At 39.4% G+C, this 18,367-nt stretch overlaps 1 protein-coding gene across 1 annotated transcript in view; it reads left to right on the plus strand.

Annotated features, from left to right (window-relative positions):
* DSG2 (desmoglein 2) overlaps positions 1-18,367 on the plus strand; it is a 67,063-nt gene that overhangs the window by 34,821 nt on the left and 13,875 nt on the right. The window contains 3 exon segments of the mRNA XM_007953460.1: positions 1,600-1,737; positions 1,877-2,062; positions 7,727-7,992. Coding sequence (XP_007951651.1) covers positions 1,600-1,737; positions 1,877-2,062; positions 7,727-7,992 — 590 coding nt within the window.

Below are 18,367 nucleotides of genomic sequence, written 5' to 3' on the forward strand. Positions count from 1 at the left end.
TTAAACATTTACCTCAAGCAGACACATGCCCTGGAGAGAACAATCATGAGAGAAGTAAGGGCTGCTTATGCACAGGGAGACAGCTCAGGGGGCAGGAGAGTATGGAGGGATGGACACTGGGAAGAGGTTAAATATGGGGAGGAAGTGGGAGGGGAGCTGCTGCATTGTGGTAAACTGTGGTCAATGACATGCGACAATGTATATGTGAACTGCTGTATGGAAAGTGAATTTGCTCTGTAAATCTTCACCCAAATCAAAATTAAATTAAATTTAAAACCACAACTCCTGAGTCAAATCTCACCTTTTGCCCTTCTCCTAATATTTCAACTTTATTGCTTTGAATGGTGAAAACTAGTTTTAGCCCTTACCAGCTGGTCTAGGCAGCTAGGTGTAAATATAAATATAATTAAAGTAATAAAGTGATCCAGTGGTATTCCAGAAATACAAATAATGGTAGCCAAATTTTCAATATTATGCCCAGAAAGAAATGAAAAATGAAATGTGACTCCAAAGCTATTCCAGAACATAGGAACATTTCTTCCAAGCTTCTGTGATCACAATAAGAATATACCTTGCATAATAAATACCTCAAAGAGAATGCTTTTTGAAGTAGAAAAAAAAAAAAAAAAGAATATTATTACTCCTAAAATTTTACTCCGCACCTTTTCACTTAAAGTTAAGTGAAAGTGTTATTTTGAAATTGGAGTATGATTTCAACAGCTGCTGTCTCTGAAGTATAAAAAGTTTAGCTCATAATAATGGCTGTCACCTATTGTGCTAGATGTTGTTAAATGATTATCAACAAGATGTTGTTAGGTGTTAAATGATTAACTCTCTTAATCTACATGGTGTAGCTCCCATCAGTACTTCATTTTGTAACTTAGGAAACTGAGGGTGAGAAGGTCACACAGCTAGGGAGTGGCAAAGCTAGAACTGGAACCCAGGTATCCTGGCTCCAGAGCTCTGCTACTCAGCCTGTCACTGAGTGGTTGGATCTGCCTCACATAGGCCCTCGTGTCGTTGGCACTGGGTGTCCAGCCCCCTCTTCAATTCCAACATCTTAAATGGAGCCAGAGGAAGGGACTGTGGACTCCTTACTTTAGAGTAACTTCTGAGACTTTGTTCTCTAAGACACATTCTCTAAGAGTCATCTCTCAGGATATGCAGGCAAATTTCATCAGAGTTTCCCTTCATTGGCCAAGTTTGCTTGGAAACTAGATTTTTCTCACTTAAATTTTAGCAGAGAATGAAAAGTAGGGGATAAAGAACCAAATAATAGAGTGTAGAATAAACTAGATTTGAAACAGTATTCCATTGTCCAGATTATTTTGAGAAGAGAATCATGTCCTGATAATATCACCAGTGACATATTCAGGAACTTGACTGTCAGCCACTCCCCTAGGTGTTTTTTGCCCTTTCCTAAAAGCTCTGACTGCAATTAAACAGCATCTTCCAAAGAGCAACAATAGGTCATGACATTCGGTTGTGAATAAACTGTAGTGAGGCCCAGTCCCTAAATGATAAAGTGAACAAAAACAAGAGAGACAGATGTGGAAACAATCATTTTCAGCCAGTGCGATATTTTTCATTGCTCTGCAGGAACACAGCAGCTATACTTTGATAGTGGAAGCAAGAGATGGCAGTGGCCAAGTAACAGATAAACCAGTAAAACAAGCTCAAGTTCAGATTCATATTTTGGATGTCAATGACAATATACCTGTAGTGGAAAATGAAATGGTAACTATTATTTTTGTAATAAATGTGCCTATTTTTTGGTGTTTTAGTTATAACTAAAAATATATCACTTAAATTTATATTACATTTATATATATATATATATATATAAATAGTAAAATCATATATTCTTGTTTTGCAGTATGAAGGATCTATTCAAGAAAATCAAGTCAATGTAGAAGTTATGCGCATAAAAGTGTTCGATGCAGATGAAATAGGCTCTGATAATTGGTTAGCAAATTTTACATTTGCATCAGGAAATGAAGGGGGTTATTTCCATATAGAAACTGATACTCTAACTAATGAAGGAATTGTAACCCTTATTAAGGTAAGTACTTAGACTAATAATTGGGAGTGGGAGAAGATGGTTCAGGGGAGGAAACTAATACTGTTTGAGACCAAACACTTTACGAGTGCTTTATATCTGGCACCATAATTGTCTGTGATAGGGGCTGTCCAAGTTCTGTGGTTAGTAAATGGTTACACTACAATTCAAATTTGGGTTTGCTTCGTTCTAAAACTCATACCCTTGCCCCAGCACTACTTCTTCATTTCGATTCATTGAGATGATCCCTTCCATTATAATATATTATGACCACACCTACTGAGGCCATTTCCCTCTGCCCCTCATTCCTTCCTTCTTAGATCAGATCACCTGCATTTGATGGCCCTGAAGCCAACCCCTGATCGGAGGCTCTAATCCCAGCAGGCAGCATGATACCAGCATCATTATTACTTTGCACACTTGTGGTCTTGCTCACAGCCCATTCCTGGATGTAGCACATGCACCTCCTGACCATTGCCTCTGCTGTCTGCCCCGCCCCCTTACTACATCTGCTTAGCTGGTAGAGGCAAATCTCACTAATAACATCTAACAACAAAAGCTGTGATAACTTGATGAAGCTCTCATCTCATTACTTCATACTTAGATGTGCCTAAGAGTCACCTACCAGAGCTATGTGCCACAGATTCCTGGCCCCCACACCTGATTGGGTGGGGCTCAGGAACTTGCTTTTCCCAAAAACTACACATGTGATTCTAATATAAGTAGTTTAAACATCACAGTTTGAATGGTATTCTAACTTCTTGTACTTAATTGAATTAAGGAAAATAAAAATTAAATAGTCTAATTAAGCTTATAGGCTTTATACATTTGTAACTTATAACCCCACATAATTTTTAAAAACAAAAAAGTACAGGAAAGATTTTTATCTAAGAGAACAAATGAGGAAGAATAGCAATGTATCTTTAAATAGCTTATGGTAGAATTGCCTTACCAGATTTTAAAATAAAGTGTAAAGCTACAATTTTCTAAGTAGTATTTTATTAAGTTATAAATGATGACATAAATAAAAGAATATAAAAGAATGACCTTGAAATTTCATAGTAATTACTGTAGGCACCATTTATTGATGAGCTACTATATGTATTTAAACTACCTTTTATAAAAGTAGAAGGAAAATAGAATAACATTACCTCATGTTTATAAGGAGAACTCATTTTATGCTTATTCTAGAAATGGATAATATCATTGGAGACAAAGTTGATCTATCTGCTTATATAGAAATAAGCAAATTTTTAGTCATCGATTATAGATGCAGCCATGATAGGTGCTTGACATACAAAAGTCTTTAACACACACAAGGAGAAGAAATCACATAGTGATGAATGACAGAGGTACAGAATAGAAGTACTCTCAGTGCACCATGGTAGCACAGAAAAGGGATGTAGTCATTTCTACCAAGAGTGGCATGGACAAAATGTAACATAACTAGTATTCAAAGGAAAGCAACAGACTGAGAAAATTACAAACTTACTATCCCAAATATATGAAGAATCTTTCCAAATATAAGGGCAGTAAATCAGATTCCATTAAAAGGCATTTGTCATTGCTTTTGTTAGTTGCCAATGAATTTATTCCAACTTATGGTGACCCCATCTATGCAGAGTAGAACTGCGCCGTAGGGTTTTCATGGCAATGACCTTTTGTAAGGAGATCTCTAGGCCTGTCTTCTGAGGTGCCTCTGGATGCATTCTAACTACCAACCTTTCAGCTTGTAGTTGAACACTTAATCAATTGTACCATTAAGAGACTCCTCAAAGGAATTTACATAACCCAATTTTTAAAAATGGACAAATGATTTTAATAGAAATGCCACCAAAGAAGATATACAAATGGCAAATATGCATATGAATTGATGCTCGTAAGTCATCAGGAAAATGCAAATTAAAACCACAGTCAAATACTACACCTACTGCACACCTACTAACATGGCTACAATTAAAAAGACTGACAGCAGCAGGAACATCAAGCTCAGCTGGCATAGCATGCTATGCAAAAACATTGTCCACATCCTACTTTGGCGAGCAGCACCTGGGACCTTAAAAGCTTCAGAAGCAGCCATCTAGATGCAACAGTGGGTCTCTCATCCAGAACAAAGAAGAATGGAGAAAACCAAAGATGCATGGAAACAATTATTCCAAGTGACTGGTACACCATGTGATCCTCAGCCTATATGACTATGAGACCAGAAGAACTAGATGGTGCCTGGCTACCACTGTCAACTATTCAGAGGGAGATCTAAGTGGGAGACCCTGGATAGAGTGGGAGAATGATGTGGAACAAAACTCAAAATCATTTAAAAAAAAAAAAAAAAGAAGGGACCAGGTTTGCTGGTCTGATAGAGCCTGGTGGAACCCCTGAGACTATGGCCTCTAGCTATCCTTCAGGTCTGGAATTGAACCCATTCCTGTGGCTTCCAGCCAAACAAAAGACAGGCATATAAGCTGAACATTTACATTAGGTAGATACACTCCTTGGGGAGATTAATCATGGGAGAATAGAAGGGCTGTGTATACACAGGGAAACAGCTCGGGGCAGGAGTACATGGGCAGGAAGGACATGGGAAGAGGTGGCTATGGAGAGGAAATGGGAGGAGAACTGTTGCATTGTGGGAGAGTGCAGTCAATGTCATGAGACAAAGTATATGTGAACTGCTGTGTGGAAGATAAATTTGCTCTGTAAACTTTCACCCAAATCACAATAAAATAATAAAAAAAAGAAAGACTAACAACAGCAACTACTGGCAAGAATGCAGAGAAACTGGAAAGCTTATACATTGCTGGTGGAACTATAAAATGGTACAGCTAGTTGGAAGTTTTTGGAAAAGTTAAAAGGAGTAGTTACCCTGTGACCCAACAATTTTACTCCTAGAAATCCACCAAAGAGAAAGATATTACACACAGTGACTTGTATGTTAATGGTCATAGTATCATTATTTATTTTAGCTAAAATCTAGTAACAATCTAAATGTCCATCAGCTAGTCAATAGATAAACAATGGAATACTACTGAGCAATAAAAAGGAATGATCTTATACATGCTACATGGATGAATCTCTAACATTATTCTAGGAGAAAGAAGCCAAACAAAATATTAAATATTGTATGATTCCATGTATATAAAATTTCCAGATAAGGCAAAACTATGGAGGTAGAGAGTGCATCTATAGTTGCCTAAGCTGGGATCTGAGTGGGCATTGATAGCTTGCAGGCATGAGGGAACTTTTGGGGGTGATAGGAGTCTTCTAACACTGGGCTGGGATCATGGTTGCAAAACTATATACATGTATTAAAAATCCTAATGCTTGACACTTATAAAGGGTGAGTTTTATTGTATGTAACTTATACGTCAATAAAACTGTCCAAAAAAATAGAGCAAATGAACAGATATTTTAAAATGTGGAAATAAGAGATAGAAAATTTCATGAAAAATTCATACTTTACTAATATATTAAGTTTAAAATATTTGATGCTATTAATAATTGTTGTGTTGTTGTTGATATATGCTGTCGAGTCACACCCGACTCATAGTGACCCCTCCTTGGGTTTCCCAGGCAGTATCACTACGGAAGTAGATTGCCCAGTCTTCCTTCTGAGGAGTGGCTGGTGGGTTTGAACCGCCAGCCTTCTGGTTAGCAGTCAAGTGCCTTAGGCACTACACTACCAGAGCTCCCGCTATTAATAATAGAAATGACAAAATATTTTGACAGTTGTAGAAAATTAAGATATATGCACTCATATTTTGTTATGCTGAAAATCTTTTCATTCTCTTAGCATTATGGCTGCTTATAACACTGTCAAACCATTTTTTAAGATGACCAGTACCTAACTCAGTTTATTTACGTTGTCTTGGCTTTTCATAGTCCTTGAAATCTAATTACATCTGGCTGGAAGATGTTTCTCATACAGCATATCTAATATCATTGAAATAAGTCCAAGAGCAATTTGACAAGAAAGTAACTTTCACAGAGTTTATGATCACAGTGTATTTTCCTGTGGTTTTCAGTTGTCTTTGTGACATCATTGTAGCCATCCACTTAAAAAAGGGGGCAAGAGAAGTTGTTGTCCATCCAGAACTTCACAAAGTGGAAAATGAAATACATAATAGATAATCCTCCCGAACAAAAAAATAGCAATTTTGCTATAATTCATATTTTTTTTAAAAAAAGCCCACTACCATCAAGTCAATTCTAATAGCAACTGCCAGTGGGTTTCTGAGGCAGTGAATCTTTATGGAAAGAGATTGCTCCATCTTCCTTCCATGGAGTAATTGGTGGGTTTGAACTGCCAACCTTCTGGTAAGCAATCAAATACCTTAGGCACTACACCACCAGAGCTCCTTGTACTTCCCATAAGCTTAGTTAATATATTTAATGTTAGACTAAGGAAAGAAACATAAATGGTCAGGGAATTTTAAAACAAGTATCTGAAACACTACAAATAAGAAGCAACAGGAGCTAAATATGTTTTGGGTCAGTAATTCTTTTAGTAATAAAATAGCTCAACAAAGGAAAAATATTTTTGTAGAAGTTTTCAGACCAGTATTAATTATAGTTAATAATAACTCAAAGCCTAATAATAGAAAAGCTAAGTTAATTATATCTAAATAGTAGAATACAATAGAAATATTTATAAAAAGAAAATGGAAGCATTAGAACCTAAAATATGTATACAAGGATAGACTGGTTATATCAAATCCACATTATAAATAACTATAGTTCACAAAGAACAGAGTATTTGGAGTACTCTGATGGCATAGTGTCTAAGGTATTTGACTGCTAACTGGAAGGCTGGTGGTTTAATCCCACCAGCCACTCCTCAGAAGGAAGATGGGGCAATCTACTTCCATGAAGATACTGCCTTGGAAACCCAAGGAAGGTTCGCTATGAGTTGAATCAACTCAATGCCAGTGAGCTTTTTTTTTTTTTATTAACCTTTTATAGCATTCACAACAACTGTGCTCAAAGGGTGTCAGGGTTCTTGGTTGAAAGAAATTTAAAAATCCCTTTCTTTCCTCTATAAGTTCTCACTTTTTAATATGGTAATATGCAGTCTGAGTCTCCATTAGGGGGATGAGATGGACAATGCTACCAATGCTTATGTAGCCCTTTTCGTATGAATGCACAGAACACATTTGAAGGAATATTAGTTTATACTGAATACTCATAACTCACTTTTTTGCATCAGGGAAAAAAAATCAAAACTGTTAAAGGAAATATACTTTTAACAGGTTTTGACCTTTTAAAGAAGAAATTGGGATGCTTGGCGAACATCCTCAGTGAATATGGAAACTGGTGGAAACATTTTGTTTTCTTAGCTCGCTCTCTGTGAAAGGAGCCCTGTGGCAGCAGTAGTTAAGCTCTCAGCTGCTGACCCAGAGGTCAACAGTATGAACCCACCAGATGCTGTGCAGGAGAAAGATGTGGCAGTCGCTTCCATGAAGATTACAGCCTTAGAAACCACATGGAGCAGTTCTCCTGCGTCCTGCAGAGTCACTATGAATCAGATTCAACATGATGGCAGTGGGTGGATGAATGAAAATGTTGGAATTGTTCTCTCTAACAGTGAAGCCAGATGTGTGTGCACATGTGTTCTGTGGTATTCTAGTTATTTCTGCTTTCAATGAGCTCTCTTTATGTTTGCCTTTCTAGGAAGTAGATTATGAAGAAATGAAGAATCTTGACTTCAGTATTATAGTCACTAATAAAGCGGCTTTCCACAAATCAGTGAAGAATAAATACAAGCCTACATCCATTCCCATTAAAGTAAAGGTGAAAAATGTGCAAGAAGGCATTCATTTCAAAAGCAGCACAATCTCAGCTCACGCCAGTGAGAGCATGGATCGATCAAGCAGAGGCAGGATCATTGGAAAATTTCACGTTTTTGATGAAGACACTGGACAGCCAGCCCGTGTAAAGTAAGGGATAGCTTTGAATATATTTCCTCATTTTAAATTATTTTAAATGCCTGTTTTCAAAAACCATAATGAAATATGAACATTTCATTCCCCATACTCCAGCATTATAATTCCCCAAAGCTCTGTAGGTTAAACTTTCCCAAAGTTGTACCTGTAAACTGGGAGGCAAGGAAGAATTTTGACCTGACCCCTCTTCCCTCATCCAACTATATGTTAGGATGAGGCAGGGTTGCTAACCTCAGAAACAATTCCAGTTAGAGAAGACGAAAAAGCAACAAACTAAAAGTTCAGAAAGAAACTTCCTAACGTATCTTATTTCCTTAAAGAGTAGAGGAATTCAAGAAAGTGGCTTATAAAGTCTACACCAAATTCTACTTTATACAGATTTTGTTAGGAGAAATAATTGCATAAGGTACTTTAATATGGGAAATCCAGTTTAATTTGCCCATATATCATGAGTATGTTTATTTAAAACTTATTTTTATTTTAGAGACTGTTGAACCTTTTTTAAGAGCTCTGGAGGCGTATTGCCCAAGGCATTTGACTGCTAACCAGAAGGCTGGTGGTTCAAACATACGAGGCACTCCTCAGAAGGAAGATTGGTCAATCTACTTCTGTAGTGATAGTGCCTCAGAAACCCAAGGAGGGTCTCTATGAGTCAGATCTGACTCCACAGCAGTGAGTTTGGTTTGGTTTGAACCTTTTATAGTGTTTGTCTTGATCATGGTGATCTTATTTAAAATATATTTCATAAGAATCTACTATTTCCACCAGTGTGCTAGAAAGGAGGTCACTGGTGTCACAAATGCTTTGTACTTGACTTCTAACAGAGAGGTTGGCATTTTGAAACCACTCAGCAGAACCTCAGAAGAAAGGCCTGGCAATCTACTTCTGTAAGATTACAGCCACTGAAAACATTTTGAGAGTGTGCTTCTACTCTGACACACATGAGGCACCATGAGTTGGAATCAAGTTGGTGGCAGCTGTTTTGATTTTGGTGGTGGAACCACAGACTAATCTGCACACAGCCATTTTGGTGGTGGAAACCACAGGCCAACCTCCACACAGCCATTTTGATGCAAATAATCTACACTGACACCTTAGATCGCATGATTCTTTTACATTTTCAAAGAAAATTTACTTCCTAGATCTGAGAGCTTGCCAAGGAGAGACTACTCCCTGCAAAGCTCTAGTTACATTGTTTCACTTTGCAGAATCACCTGTGTATCCTGGAGAATCACCACCTGCCGCCCCACGGACACAACTTGTTTCTTCCTGCACCAACAGGTGTCAGACCTGTTTGGTTGCTTGGCTGGCCTTGTGTCCAGGTCCCTCTATGCCAGTGCGCCATCAAACGCTGTATTTAAATCCCTAGCTGCTTGTAGTAAGAATGGGAATGTGGAGGAAGCTCTTCAACAATCTCTTGTTTTAGTGAATTTCTTTTTAATGGAATTCAGCAGCCAATAGCAACAAATAACTTTTTCAAAATAATATTAGGAGACAGTTTGCATTGTATTTTCCAAGTGTCTTAGTGACCCTTACTTGCCTTCCCTACCTACTGGAGCCAGCCTTATTATCTCTTTGAGTTCTGTGGTCTAGTTTTTATTTCCATGGCTCTATACCTAAAGGACTACTCCCTAGAGAAGGGTATCATGCTGAGTAAAGTAAAGGGTTAGTGAAAAAAGGGAAGACCCTCAATGAAATGGATTGACATAGTAGCTGCAATGATGGGCTCAAGCATAGCAAAGACTATGAGAATGGCACAGGATCGGGCAGTGTTCTGTTCTGTTTTACACAGAGTCGCTATGAGTGGGAGCCAACTTGACAGCACCTAACAACAACATACCTAACAGAGTCTGTGGGTGGTATAAACACGTGCAACTAAAACGAGAGGTTGATGTTTCAAGTCCACCTAGAGGCACTTTGGAAAAAACACCTGCTGATCTACTTCCGAAAAATCAGCCATTGAAAACTCATGGAGCACAGTGCTACTCTGACACGCGTGAGGTTGCCATGAATCAGAGTCAACTACACAGCAACCAGTTATACCCAACAAGGCAAGCCCCAAGTGAATGCCCAGAACTGAGGATGAACTTTCCATATGATCATGTCTTACTGAGATAAATGACGTGTTCTGATTAGCTATCCATCAGTAATACTGTGATTGGCTATTGAAATGTCTGTTTCACACCTAATTATTTAATTTTTGGCTGCTATTTTTATTAGGGCCTGTGAATACATCAGAAAGCTATATGTCCTCACATAGGCCAATGGAACAGAATTGAAAACCCAGAAATAGATCCATCTAACTATGGGCAGTTGATCTTTGACAAAAGACCAAAACCCATTAAATGGGGAAGAGATAGTCTGTTTAACAAATGGTGCAGACAAAACTGGATATCCATTTGCAGAAAAATGAAGCAAGAGCCATACTTCACACCATACACAAAAACAAACTCAAAATGGATCAAAGACCTAAATGTAAAACCCAAAAATATAAAGTTCATCAAAGATAAAATAGGGGCAAACTAAGGGGTCCTAATTTATGGCATAAATAGACTATCAAGCATGACCCAAAATGCACAAACAGCAGAAGATAAACTATATGACTGGGCCCTTCTAAAAATTAAATTCTTATGTGGGAGCTCTGGTAGCATAGTGGCTAAGACACTTGCCTGCTAACCAGATGGCTGGCGGTTCAAACCCACCAGCCACTCCTCGGAAGGAAGGTTGGGCAATCCTACTTCCGTAGTGATACTGCCTCGGAAACCCAAGGAGGGGTCGCTATGAGTTAGATTTGACTCGACGGCACATAACAACAACAACAACAGCAACATGTGCATCAAAGGTCTGCCCCAAAATATTTGGCAGCAACGTATCTGACAATAGTCTTCTGCATAAAATTTGTAGAAAACTTCAACCCTCAACATCAAAAAGACAAACAATCCAGTCAAAAATGGGCAGAGGACATGAGCAGATACTTCACCAGAGAAGATACTCAGGCAGCCAACAACCCAAACACACGAAGAAATGCTCATTATCATTAGCCATTAGAGAGATGCAAATCAAAACAACAATGAGATATCATCTCACCTCAGCAATAACAGCAAAATTCGACAAGACAGAAAACAACAAATACTGGAGAGGAAGTGGAGAGATTGGAACTCTCAAACACTGCTGGTGGGACTGTAAAATGGTGCAACCACTGTGGAAAATAGTATAATGATTACTTAAAAAAATGGAAACAGAAATATCATTTGATCCAGCAATTCCACTACTAGGAATATATCCTAAAGAGGTGAGATCAAGGACATGAATAGCTATATGCATACTCATGCTCGTTGTAGCACTATTCATAGTAGCAAAGAGATGGAAACAACCTAAGTGCCCAGCAGATGAATGGATATGGTACATACACAGAATGGAATACTATGAAACATTTAAGAAAATGAAAATTCCACCAATCACCTCAGAATGTGGATGAACTTGGAGGACATTATGCTGCATGAAATAGGTCAATCACAGAAAGACAAATATTGTATGAGTCTGCTATTATAAAAATTCAAGGCAAGGTTTACACAAGGAAGAAAAATATCTTTGTAATTTACAAACACCCATAGAAGCAGCAGTTAAGAAATAAGCTGTATTGCACTGGGAAAATCTGCTGCAAAAGACCTCTTTAAGTGTTAAAGACCAAAGATGTCACATTGAACACTAAGGTTCTCCTAGCCCACACCATGGTATTTTCAATCGCCTCATATGCATGTTGTTGGACAGTTGAACAGTGAATAAGTAAGACCGAAGAAGAATTGATGCCTTTAACTTGTGATGTTGGCAAAGAATGTTGAAAATACCATGGACTGCCAGAAGAAATTAATAAATCTGTCTTGGACGAAGTGCAGCCAAAATGTTCCTTGGAAGTAAGAATGGCCAGAATTCGTCTCACATACTTTGGTCATGTCAGAAGGAGGCGGTCCCTGGAGAAGGATATCATGCTTGGTAAAGTGGAGGATCAATGAAAAAGAGGAAGACTCTGAATGAGATGGATTTGATGCAGTGGCTGCAGTGGTGGGCTCAGTCATAGCAAGGATTGTGATAATGGCACAGGACCAGGCAGTGTTTTGTTCTCTTGTGCATAGGATCACTATGAGTTGGAGCTGACTGGATGGCAGATAACAAGAAGAAGAATGGGAGGGAGAGGGAGGGAAAATTGCTTAGTTAAGAGACATGTGTGATTTGGGTGAAGGGAAAGGCAATGTAACAAAAGTGTGTGACCAGCATAATATCACAAAGGAAAAGAAAGACAGAGAGAAGAGAGATACAGCCAACAAAGGCAAATACTATTACATACACAATACTGCATTATCAGTAATAACAAACACTAATCTACAGGTGGATACATAGGTAGATAGGCAAGAAGATCAGGTATGGGTAGGCAAAAGGGAATAGATCCATGACCATATATAGGTTTGGCAGATGATATTCCTACATATGTATTTGTATATGCTGTAAAAATGTCCATATGCATTACAGAGCTAATGGGACAGAGTTAGGATAACTTCTTAGCCACAACTAAACACCTTGAGGGATTGATTGAGTCACTGTGCTTGTAGGCTCAGGACCATGGTCACAGGGGCATCACGCTCAGTTGCCACAACATAGTACACAAAAACATTGTTCTACATCCTACCATGGTGAGTAGTTACTGAGGTCTTAAAAGCTTACTAGCAGCCATCTAAGATGTAGCTATTGGCCTCTCCTCTTCCAGAGCAAAGAAGAATGAAGAAAATCAGACACAGGAAACAATTAGCCCAAAGGACTAATGGACCATGAGAACCTCAGCCTGCATGACCTTGAGACCAGAAGAACTAGATGGTGCCTGGCAATCAATGCCAGTCATTCAGACATTGATCAAAATTAGAGATCCTAGATCCTAGAAGGAGCTCTGGTAGCATAGTGCCTAAGGCATTTGACTGCTCACCAGAAGGCTGGCGGTTCAAATCCACCAGCCACTCCTCGGAAGGAAGGTTGGGCAATCCTACTTCCGTAGTGATACTGCCTCGGAAACCCAAGGAGGGGTCGCTATGAGTCGGGGCCGACTCGACGGCAAACAACAACAGCAACAACAACAACAACAACAGATGGTTGTTATTGTTAGGTGCCATCAAGTCGTCTCCAACTCTTAGCTACCCCATGTACAGCAGAGCGAAACACTGCTTGGTCCTGTGCCAGCTTCAGCATCCTTGATACACCTGAGCCCATTGTTGCAGCCACTATGTCTATCCATCTCATTGAGGGCCTTCCCCTTCTTTGTTGACCCTCCACTTTACCAAGCCTGATATCCTTCTCCAGGGAATGGTTCCTTCTGACAACATAACCAAAGTAGGTGAGACAAAGTCTGGCCATTCTTGCCACCAAGGAGCATTCTGGCTGCACTTTTTCCAGGACATATTTGTTAGTTCTTTTAGCAGAGTATGGTACTCTTAGCAATCTTCTCCAACACCACAGCTCAAAAGCATCAACTCTTCTTCAGACTTCCTTATTCATTGTCCAGCTCTCGCATGCATAACAGGTAATTGAAAATACCATGGCTTGGGTTAGGTGCACATTAGTCTTCAAGGAGACATCTTTGCTGTTCATCACTTGACAGAGGTCTTTTGCAGCAGATTTGTCCAGTGCAATGTGTCATCTGATGTCTTGACTGCTGCTTCCATTGGTGTTGATTGTAGAACCAAGTAATAGGAAATCCTTGACAACTTTAATCTTTTTTTCCATCCATCACAAAGCTGTTTATTGGACCAGTTGTGAGGATGTTTGTTTTCTTTATAATGAGGTGTAATCCATACTGTAGACTATATAGTCTTTAATCTTCATCAGTAAATGCTTCAAATCATCCTCACTTTCAGCAAGTGAAGTTGTATCATCTGCATATCACAGGTTGTTAATGAGTCTTCCTTCAATCCTTAAACCATGTTCGTTATGTAATCCAGCTTCTCAGATTATTTGCTCAGCATACAAATTGAATAAGTATGGTGAAAGGATACAACCTTGATGCACTCCCTTCTTGATTTTGAACCATTCAGTATGCCCTTGTTCCATTTGAATGACAGCCTCCTGATCTATGTGCAGGTCCCTTATGAGTACAATCAAATATTCTGGAATTCCCATTCTTCTCAATGTTATCCACAATTGGTTATGATCCACACAATAGAATGCTTTTGCATAGTCAATAAAATACAAGTAAACATCTTCCTGGTATTTTTTGTTTTCAGCCAAGATCCATCTGACATCAGCAATGATATCCCTCATTCCACATCCTCTTCTGAATCCAGCTTACATTTCTGGATGCTCTCTGTCAATATACTGCTGAAACCATTTTTGAATTATCTTCAGTAAGATTTTACTTGCATGCAATATTAATGATATTGTTTGATAATTTCCAAATTCTGTAGGATCACCTTTCTTTAGAATGGGTACAAATATGGATCTCTTCCAGTCAGTTGGCCAAGTAGCTATCTTCCAAATCTCTTGGCATAACTGAGTGAGTGCCTCTAGCAGGGCATCTGTTGAAACATCTCAATGGGTGTTCTGTCAATTACCGGAGCCTTGTTCTTTGCCAGTTCCTTCAATGCAGCTTTGACTACTTCCTTCAAAACTGTTGGTTCTTGATCACATGCCACCTCCTGAAATGGATGAAGATCAACCAGGTCTTTTTGGTACAGTGACTCTGTGTATTCCTTCCATCTTCTTTTGATGCTTCCTGTATCATTCAATATTTTGCCCTTAGAATCTTTTAATATTGCAACTCGAGGCTTAAATTTTGGCCTCAGCTCTTTCAGCTTGAGAAATGCAGAGCATGTTCTTCTCTTTGGTTTTCTAACTCCAGGTCTTTGCACATTCCATTATAGTAATTGGCTTTGTCTTCTCGAGCTCCTCTTTGAAATCTTCTGTTCAGCTCTTTTATCTTGTCATTTCTTCCATCTGCTTTAGCTACTCTCTGCTCAAGGGTGAGTTTCAGAGTCTCTTCTGACATCCCTTTTGGTCTTTTCTTCCTTTCTCCTCTTTTTAATGACTTCTTACTTTCTTCATGGATGATGTTCTTATTGTCATCCCACAGTTCCCCTGGTTTTCAGTCTTTGGTGTTCAGTGCATCAGATTTATTTTTTAAATTGTCTCTAAATTTAGGAGGGTTATGTTGCTGTTATGTGCTGTCAAGTCGGTATTCATAGTGACCCCTCCTTAGGTTTCTGAGGTGATATCATTACAGAAGTATATTGCCCCATCTTCCTTCCAAGGAGTGGCTGGTAGGTTTGAACCACCAGCCTCCTGGTAAGCAGTCAAGTGCTTTTAGGCACTAGGAGGAATGAAATCAAGGTCATATTTTGGCTTTCATGGACTTATTTTAATTGGGTTCAGCTTCAACTTGAACATGCATATGAGCAGTTGATGGTCTGTTCCACAGTCAGCTCCTGGCCTTGTTTTGGCTGAAAATATTGAACTTCTCTATCACCTCTTGCCACAGATGTAGTCAGTCTGATTCCTATATATTCCATATGGTGAAGTCCATGTGTGTAGTTGTCATTTATATTGTTGAAAAAAGGTATTTGCAATGAATAAGTCGTTGGTCTCACAAAATTCTATCATGCGATCTCCAGTGTTATTTCTATCACCAAGGCCATATTTTCCAATTACTGGTAACTCTTCTTTGTTTCCAACTTTTGCATTCCAGTCACCAGTGATAATCAACACATCTTGATTGCATGTTCAGTCAATTTCAGACTGCAGAAGTTGGTAGAAATCTTCAATTTCCTCATCTTTGGTTTTGGTGGTTGGTGCATAGATTTGAATAATAGTAGTATTAACTGGTCTTCCTTATAGACATATGGATATTATCCTATCATTGGCAGCATTGAACTTCAGTACAGATTTTGAAACACTCTTTGTGATGATGAATGCAACACCATTCCACTTCAATTTGTCATTCTTGGCATGGTGGATCATATGGTTGTCTGATTCAAAATGGCCAAAACCAGTCCATTTTAGCTCACTAATGCCTAGCATATCAATCTTTATACATTCCATTTCATTTTTGACAACTTCCAGTTTTCCTAGATTCATACTTTGTACATTTCACATTCCAATTATTAATGGATGTTTGCATCTGTTTCTGCTTATTTTGAGTCGTGCCACATGAACCAATGGAGGTCCCAAAAGCTTTACTCTATCCATACCATTAAGGTCATCTCTACTTTGAGGAGTCAGCCTTTCTCCAGTCAAATTTTGAGTGCCTTCCAACCTGACAGGCTTGTCTTCCGGCACTATATCAGACAATCTTTCAGGGCTGTTCATAAAAATTCCCAGTAATAATCAGACAGTGTTTGACTGCTATTCATAAGGTTTTCATAGACCAATTCTTTGAGAAGTGGAGGACCTCTTCCTTCTTCTGAGTCTGTCTTAAGCCAGAAGCTCTGCTGAAACCTGTCCACCATGGGTATCCCTGCTGGCATTTTGCAACACCAGTGGCATAGCCACCAGCCTCACAGCAATCCCTAAGCCACCACAGGACAACAAACTGACAGACAAGTTTGTCTCCCTTAGTTGTTCTTAACCCTTCTGTACCCTCCTACATCGGGCAACAACTTTAAAATAGGGCCACCTCCAAGCAAAAAACAGCCTCCAATCCCCCAGCCCGTCTACCTCAGGCTCCTCCCTGCCTTAATAAAGAGCCACCCCCAAGCAAAAAGCAGCCTTCAAGCCTGCTGCCTGCCTACCTCAAGCCCCTGCCTTAATAATAATATCCTAGATAACTAAAAGGAGCTCTGGTAGCATAGTGCCTAAGGCACTTGACTGCTAACCAGAAGGCTGGTGGTTCAACCCCACCAGCCACTCCTCAGAAGGAAGGTTGGGCGATCCTACTTCTGTAGTGATACTGCCTCGGAAACCCAAGGAGGGGTCGCTATGAGTCGGGGCCAACTCGATGGCAAATAACAACAACAACAGATAACTAAAACCAAAGTCAATGCCATCAAGTTGAATCTGACTCATAGCAAACTCTCCTTGGGTTTCCGAGGCTCTATCTCTATGGAAGTAGATTGCCCAGTCTTCCTTCCAAATATCCTAGATAGAAGGAGGGGGAAAAAAATGTGGAACAAAATTCAAAATCATCAAGACCAGGATTACTGGTTGAATAGAGACTGGTGAAACCTCTAAGACTGTGGCCCCTAGTCACCCTTCAGGCCTGCAGTTGGACTCACTTCTGTAGCTTAACTCTCACAAACAATAGACAGGCCTACAAGTGGAAGAACTACACCGAGGAGATGCACTCCTTAGAACAATCAACCATGAGAGACAAGAAGGGCAGCATTTCCACAGGCAGAAAGCTAGGGAGGCAGGAATGCACAGCTAAGAAGGACACAGGGAAGGGGTAACCACAGAAAGGAAGTGGGAAGAGAGCTGTTACATTGTGGGGATTGTAATCAGTGTCATAAACCAAAATAGGTATGAACTGTTGAATGTAAAACAAATCCACCTTGTAAAATATCACCCAAATCACAATAAAAAGTTAAAAAATAAAATTACGTGTCCTGCCTGGAGGAATAATAAACCATGCTTCGGAAAAATGTTTTAGTTGTCAGCATAACTTACAGAACTTTACCATGAGAAAGATCTTAAAGAGCAAATTCAAACCTACCGTTTTAGAGACAAGGAATCTGAGGCATAGCTCAGCTAAGTTATCTCCAAATCTTCACCTGACTACTTAGTGGTTGCTGTTTTGAAATGCTGAGGAAGACAGCAGAAGAATCATAACTTGGGAAAAATTGACTGTTTTACTGATCTGCGTCAGTTGTTAATGGATATTTGTGGCCTACCATCCTTCATGATATTTCCAATCGCCTGGTATGCGTGTGAGAGCTGGACAATGAATAAAGAAGACCGAAGAAGAGTTGATGCTTTTGAGTTGTGGTACTGACGAAGAATGCTGAAAGTACCATGGACTGCTAAAAGAACTAACAGATCTGTCCTGGAGGAAGTGCAGCCAGAATGCTCCTTGGAAGCAAGAATGGCCAGACTTCGTCTCACCTATTTTGGTCATGTTGTAAGAAGGGACCATTCCCTGGAGAAGGATGTCATGCTTGGTAGGGTGGAAGGTCGACGAAAGAGGGGGAGGCCTTCAAGGAGATGGATTGATACGGTGACTGTGATGATGGGCTCAAGTATAGCAGGGATTGTGGGGCTGGCGCGGGATCGGGCAGTGTTTCGTTCTGCTGTGCATGGGGTCGCTATGGGTCAGAAACGACTCAACGGCACTTAACAACAACAACAACAATTCTTCTTTAAATGATGTCTGATTTTCAAAACGGAGAACAGTTAGAAA

The sequence above is a fragment of the Orycteropus afer genome, unplaced genomic scaffold (assembly GCF_000298275.1).
Source record: "Orycteropus afer afer isolate SDZICR_OR568_19922 unplaced genomic scaffold, OryAfe1.0 scaffold00394, whole genome shotgun sequence".
Taxonomy (NCBI): domain Eukaryota; kingdom Metazoa; phylum Chordata; class Mammalia; order Tubulidentata; family Orycteropodidae; genus Orycteropus; species Orycteropus afer.